Raw genomic sequence first — 7,165 nt, 5'->3', positions numbered from 1 at the left:
TTCGAACAGTCCTGTGTATGTAGGTAATTACACCATTATAGGCACAGGTCCTTTGTATCTAGCGAGTTGTTAAATATACGAAGGATAAATTGCAGTAAATAAATAAAAAGTTGTGAACCTGCACACAGTGGTAACTCGGTGAGGTGTTTTTTTTTTGTTTGTTTGTTTGTTTGTTTTTTGTGCTATTCTTTAAAGAATTTTCAAAAAGTCAATCATTAAAAAGTCTGTCATTGTCTGTCCTGACAAGTGAAAAGAACTCCAAATCTATCCTAACGTTGCAATCATAATACTTTCATAAATTATGTGTGGTGATTCATTTCTATAAAACCAACTGTAGAAGGTGTACGACAGTGCAGGTTAGATGCAGGTCCACCCAGTGTTGTAAAGTGGTATCTACTCATCCCCACAATTGCAGTGTTTATATCCCTTAGCATCCTTCCTTTCCATTAGACATTTTAGATATATACTCATTTTACAATCCTGGAAAAGAAATGCATTTTAGTAATGCACTATAATGTGCAGTGTAGGTGGAATAACCGACCCTAACAAGATAAGTGCACTGCCACTACAGTGAATTGATCCATGATAAACTAAAGATTTTATATACTGAGTATAATAAATCTATCTTTATATAGCATCATTCATATATAAAATGCTGCTCAAAGTGTTCCACAAAGAAAGTAAGAAAGATAATAAAAGAGATGATCACATAGGGACCTAAGTAGCAAGCATAAGTCATTGGATTCAATACAAACCTTAATAACACAAAGTCAAAGTACTGTAGGTTTATAAATAATTTCACCTTGTATCTAATGATAATGAGTATTTATTAATCACATATGTCACAGCACAGTGAAATTCTTTTATACGCACACCCCAGCAGTTGGGGTCAGAGCGCAGGGTCAGCCATGATACAGCGCCCCTGGAGCAGAGAGAGTTAAGGGCCTTGCTCAAGGGCCCAACAGTGGCAGCTTGGCAGTGCTTGTACCCCCGACCTTCTGATCAGTAACCCAGAGCCTTAACCGCCAAGCCACCACTCCCTCTAAATAACACTTTTACTAAAAATGTGTTCTGGCAATGGGAAATGTCAGGAATAAAAAGCCCTATGGCTCCATTAAATAGCCTTAATATTATTGTACACCCCCTGATCTAGTGTAGACTAATGATGTTGATGTGAAACGGAGAGTCATGTCATTATTTAATATGACGTTCCTGATGGTCCTATGGATGTATATCTTGCTAGTTCAGTTTCAGTTAGAATGGAAGTGGAACAGCTTTATGTCCTTAATGTTTGACAATAATGGAACATGCCATGGCTATCTGCTCCAATGTTTCTGCTTCTCATGACTTCTGGTGCATTATGGGATGTACAGAAAATGCCCAAGCTTTAAATAAATGGCTTTTTCTGTCTTTTTAAAGACAAGCTAATTGGCTTTGTTTTAAGCATGGTAACTTGCCTAATACTGTGACCTTCATAGGCATTTGCAATTTGCATTGCCTGACTTGTAATAATTATGCATTTCTTCTCATCATCCTGGAAGGAAACTAGTATCAAGAGACACCTGTGGGTTGTCAAGATTCTGTACTACTAATCCTAGAGCCACAGTTGGTCTCTTTATGAAGATATCCTACCTGTAAGTTGCTTTGCATGAATAAACAATGTATGGAGCGTATGTGAGCAGGCTTTGCTTTTAACAAGCAGAACAATAAATGTTCATTCGTTCGTCTTCAGGAACTATTTAATCATGATCACGATTGTGGTGGATCCAGAGCCTATCCCTGGAACACTGCACAGGAATAAACCCTGGATGGGACGCTACTTCATTGCAGTACACCATATTCCATACTCATTCACACCTAGCACAGTTTAGCATAGCCCAATCACATACTACCATGTTTTTGGGAGGTGAGAAGAAATCCGAGAACCCAGAGGAAACGCATACAGACACATTCAAACCTCAGCACAGACAGTAATCCAAGCTCAAGATCAAACCTGGGGACCTTGGCACTGTAAGGCGACATCGCTACTCCCCACGCATCTCTGCCACCCCTCAAATGCAAACACAGGAGAAACAATCATTAATAATTGCTTTATGCAACCTGTCAAGCATTTTACAATTACACATTGACTCACTGATTTCACTGACTCCCTGATAAACAGGGTGGTTAATATGTGCCAGACCACAATTAAGGATGTGTTTTCACAACTGATATGATTGTATGCATGGTTCAATAAAGTACAGATGGTTTGATTCCGATCACAATAGGTAGCAGCGTACATTATGTGACGTGCACTCTGCAGATTAAACTCGGAGACGCCAGTGGCTAGTCGTGGCTACACTCTACAGCGCCCTGGCGCTCTGAATTATTAATTGTCAAAATATTACACTTGATATTGAGGCAGCACCTGATTCCCTGATCATCACATTGGGTAGGGATCTAATAAAAAGCCTAAAGCCTTCAGTATTAACGTAATATTTCCTAAGCAGTACGAGAAATGGCATGAAGCAATATTTATTATGAAATGCCGTACATTACATAGAGGTGAAAATCTTAAAATGCCTGAATGACCAGAAAATAAAGTGTAAACAAGAGTAATATGAAACTATGAAATGTGCTTGTTCTGGGTTATTAGGATAAAAGCAGGGCATGTTTGGTGTGCCTGCAATCAGACACAATTTGATCTTACTGTTTGTCTTAAATGTCCTGTTCTGGCACTGTACTGCTGGCGGTGTCATGTTTCCCTGCTCAGAGGTGTTGGAACTGGATATCTAGATGTCTGTCTAACATGTTAGAGGTGTACAGGAAATCTGACCTGTTAGTCCATCCAAGTCTTTCGATGAACCAGGCACCTGTCACAAAGATGTGATGTAGTGCTAGACTCGGGTATTAGTAATGAGTGCCTCTAATGTTTGTAAAGCAGTGGCTTGTAAAACTGGCTGAGTGTGCATCGGGCTTGTTTACAGGATACAGAACAACCCGAGGTGTTAAACCACACTATATAGAATCAGGCTATATAGAATATTGGCTTTTCAAATCGACAGTTCAATAATAAAGCCTTTCATTGACTAAAACAAAGGAGCAATAGTCTGAGATACATTCCTTCCCAAATCTTCTATGGCTTGTCTTCGGTTTGAACACCTACACACCTGCTTTGCATATGAAACAGGATTATCTGAAAGACATGGGTCAAATGGCTGCACTCAAAGCAACAGGGTGTCCCTTATGGAAAACCTGTTTCACTGCATGTCAGATGCCAAGTTCACCAGGATGTAGTTCATATTTCATAGCAACATACACACCATGGCAACCAACATACAAATGTTGACCTTGTCCAGTGCTTTTGTAGTTGTTAGTGCAGTTTCTTTGGAGGGTACATGTGCCTCGCAGGCGATTTTCAGATCAATTCCTTGTGTTAGAGTGGAGACAGGTGAAGTGATTAACATTGATTATCTTGTTACAATGGCACCTATCAAGGAGTGGGGTATATTACACAGAAAGTGAAAAGTCAGTTCTCGAAGTCGATGTGTTGGAAGCAGGAAAAATGGGCAAGCATAAAGATCCGAGCAACTATTACAAGGGCCAAATTGTGATGGCTAGACGACTGGATCAGAGCATCTCCTAAACGGCAGCAATTACTGAAAAAAATGTTGACGCGTCCAATACTTATTTCCCCCACTGTATACATCAAATTCAGTGACTAGGCAGCAGTCATGAAATAGTCAAAAATGGTAAATGTTCTGTTATAAAATGTTAAGAAAAATAATTCAATAGTGATCAAAACATTCATCGAGTTACTAGCAGATTATCTTAAATCTCTACTTTCAATCTTTCAATCGGTCTATAACTCGATTTGACATTCTTCCCTTACTGGTTTTCAAATGTGAGATCATGCAGATCTACAGGGAACAAAATCATACAGGAAACCAGAAAAAAAAAAAATCCCAACCCAAGTTTCATGAGAGTAAAAGAATACAGGAGACTATAATCAGGATGTATAATGCTATAAAACATTTAGACTAGCCACAACAAAGCCATTAGAAAAAATGTAACAGCTATAAACAGTCATTACATCTCCAAACTTTTTCCCCTCTCTTTAAAAATTAATAAATGTTTTAAATTTGTGTCAGAAGTCTCCACTTTTCATGTTACGGAGAAATGAGAACGTCCTCTGTCCTGAAGACTCTCCCATTGCAGAAAACTTAGTGACAGTTACAAATCGCTGACCCTGGAGACAACGTCCATAAGCGTTTGTGTTTTTTAAAATCTACTTAAAGAAAGGTTCTCAAATGATTATACATTTTTCCTTGTTAAATAACTAAAACGTTTAAAAACCTGTTTATTAGCAGGCTTAGATTATGTGGAGCATCTGCCCTTCGAGTCCTGGGAATGAATTTTTGCTATAGAAATGTTATTGTATTCAACTGAGCACATTTACATAACTTACAGCAGAAACTACTGTAAGAGCCATGGTATTATAGAAAATTATTCAACAGCTTTTAACCAATCAGATCTGGGACGTCAACAGTGCTGTGGTATAAATTACACATACAACATTTATAGCATTCTCTCATTACATTTAAATTGAACTGCTCTTGAGTACATTTATGTATTTTATCTCGAAGTGTAATCACCATATTATGTCGTTATTTCCAGTAACTTCTGGCAAAAACATTTATAGTTAGCATTTACTGCTATGAATTTCCTTACAAGACACAACAATATGAAAGATGCAACCAAATATCTATGGTTCATAATCAACATTAAAATTCTTTAATATAGAATATATAATATCTAAAATATATTTAATTCCTGAAGATATATTCACATAAACAAATATTCAGCCATATAAACAAAATACATCTGTTTAAAGTACATACAAATACATATAAAAATCTGTCGAGCATTGTGCAATATTAAAACATTGTTCCCTGAATAAAAGCAGTTGATTTTTGTGTTGAGCTTCCAAAAGACACCTGCAAAATACAATTAATAGAACATCAGAGTTGATTCTCAGGAATTTTTGCTGAGTCATACTGAACTATATTACCACAATAAACAACAACTTCATCGCTCATTAACTCTCATTAAAAATTAACTTATTACTTGATCTGAAATAAATGTAGGGTGATAGAAAATCAAACTGGCACAAGCCACTCATGCCATAATAGATCCCCCACCCCCATCCATAAAACTGCATTCCATTTATTACACTTGAAACAAATGCAAGTAATACATAACCTACTGGTTAATAAAACACATAGGGGAAATATTTTGTGTATATCGTTCATGTAGATTTAACAAACATTTAAGGTACATAATTGGACCATTAGAGTAATGCTTTAAAAGGTACGGTATACTGTATGTACCTTTCTAGGCAAAAGATACATACTAAAGGTGCGTAATGTGTATGCTTAGAGGAGTCCACCCCAGTGACAAGAAAGGAACAGTTTAGTATCCTTTTTTTGGGGATCATTAAAGGTAATCCAAAACATTGTGAAGGAAGTGTAGTAAATCTTATGTCTTAAAGACATCATGACAAGCTAAACCTCTAACTTTATTCACCATGTCACTTCCCTAGCACTCTGTAAAACCGGATAGTTCATTTAACTCAAAAAATGTGAGGAAACTAATTACCTCAAAATTTTTAAAGTTGATAAATCAATTTCTTTAAGCCAAACACACTTAAATATAACAATTTATTTTACATTACAAAGTTTGAGTTCAATTTATGTTATATTTAAGTGTATTTGACTTAAAGAAATTGATTTATCAACGTAAAAATTTTGAGGTAATTACTTTCCTCAAAGTTTTTGAGTTAAATTAACTATCCGGTTTTACAGTGTACCAGTGCATTTATAACTTTCCATGAAACAAATAAGATGAGTACCCTTTTGACAATGATATGATGGCCATAAACATGATACGGCCAGAAAACGCTTGAGCTCAAAACTTCAGCACATTCAAGTTCAAGTCCATAGATGAACGAATAAGATCCAGAAATCATTCTGAAGTATGTGCACACAACTATAAAAGTGCTGAGTAAACAGAAGGCACCCTTGTGGATCAGATCATATGTAGTGCTGAAGTGTACAGAAAAGGCTGAAGCAGGTCAGATCCACCTGGATCCGAACATCTGATACTATCTGAAGGAGAACAACCTGCAGAACAAGATTATAAAACTCCACCAGAGAAGCTCAAAGGGAACCTGGAAAACTAAGAGGAAAAAAAAGAGAATGTTTTATTGTTGATCAGAGAAGTCTCTCTATTCGTCCGTTCCCCAGAATATCCAGCTGTACTGTTTTCTGACTTGTTGGAGGCATGTCAACACTTCTTTCAAAAGCTGCGTTGTCGTAGCCCTCCATGCCCGAGATCTGCCACGCCGTCCTAGTGGGAATGTTAATGTACACAGGCATGGACCCATTCATCAATTCTTGGGCATCGACGCTCTTGTTCTTCTCTCCAACCTCCATGGATTTGGCTCCGGTGTGCGCAATGCTGGTGGACAATCTGCGCGCCCACAGCGCCAAGTTGTCCAGCGGGGTTTTCTCCAGCTCGTCCGAGGGGATCGTTGCGTTTCCTGTGTACCACAACACCCACCACATGAGGCTCAGGAACACCACGATGGAGCCCGTGTAGACGAGAAAGTCGCCGTAAAAGCGGCCGTCCAGGCGCAGGTTGGCGAGAGCACCGACGAGCAGCACAATCAAGCCGACCACGTCAAAAACCACGCCAAGCACGAATAAGGGCACGCAGCCCCCGATGCACCTCGGCACCATGACGCACACCACCGCCGCATGGGGCAAAAACAGCGGCTCGTGCTTCTTTCAACAGCGTAAAGCTAGTTCTTTCTCTCACTCCTGCCGAGTGGACACCTGTTTGGTAGCCCCGCCCTGAGATGACGTCACGACACGTGAAAGCCACGCCTTTGTTGAGCGAAGTTTGGACTATAAAGGGGTTTAGCTGTTGTTCTTTTTTTTTTTAAACCCTTTAATGCATAAATTATTTATACGCATATCCAAATTTGATACATTTTCTCTCTTTATTAAAACTTTAAAAAATTGCATGAGATATGAATATATCTCGCTTCTACCTAAACATGACTTGTATTAAAAAGTAAATGGATTGTCTGTGAGTACAAAAGGCTTACATTTCAGTATGACTG

At 38.3% G+C, this 7,165-nt stretch overlaps 1 protein-coding gene across 1 annotated transcript; it reads right to left on the bottom strand.

Moving 5' to 3' along the window:
• Window positions 1-4,802: 4,802 nt before the first annotated feature.
• Window positions 4,803-6,897, bottom strand: LOC128616729 (transmembrane protein 238-like). Its single transcript, XM_053639506.1, has one exon. The coding sequence runs from the start codon at window positions 6,777-6,779 to the stop codon at window positions 6,252-6,254; it is 528 nt and encodes a 175-aa protein (XP_053495481.1). The 5' UTR covers window positions 6,780-6,897; the 3' UTR covers window positions 4,803-6,251.
• Between the last annotated feature and the right edge of the window lie 268 nt (window positions 6,898-7,165).

Source organism: Ictalurus furcatus, chromosome 13 (genome assembly GCF_023375685.1).
Source record: "Ictalurus furcatus strain D&B chromosome 13, Billie_1.0, whole genome shotgun sequence".
In the NCBI taxonomy this organism is placed as follows: Eukaryota; Metazoa; Chordata; class Actinopteri; order Siluriformes; family Ictaluridae; genus Ictalurus; species Ictalurus furcatus.
This window is presented reverse-complemented; position numbering and strand designations above follow the sequence as displayed.

Coding starts and splice junctions, on each gene's coding strand:
- LOC128616729 (XM_053639506.1), bottom strand. CDS start 6,779: ATGGTGCCGAGGTGCATCGGGGGCTGCGTGCCCTTATTCGTGCTTGGC.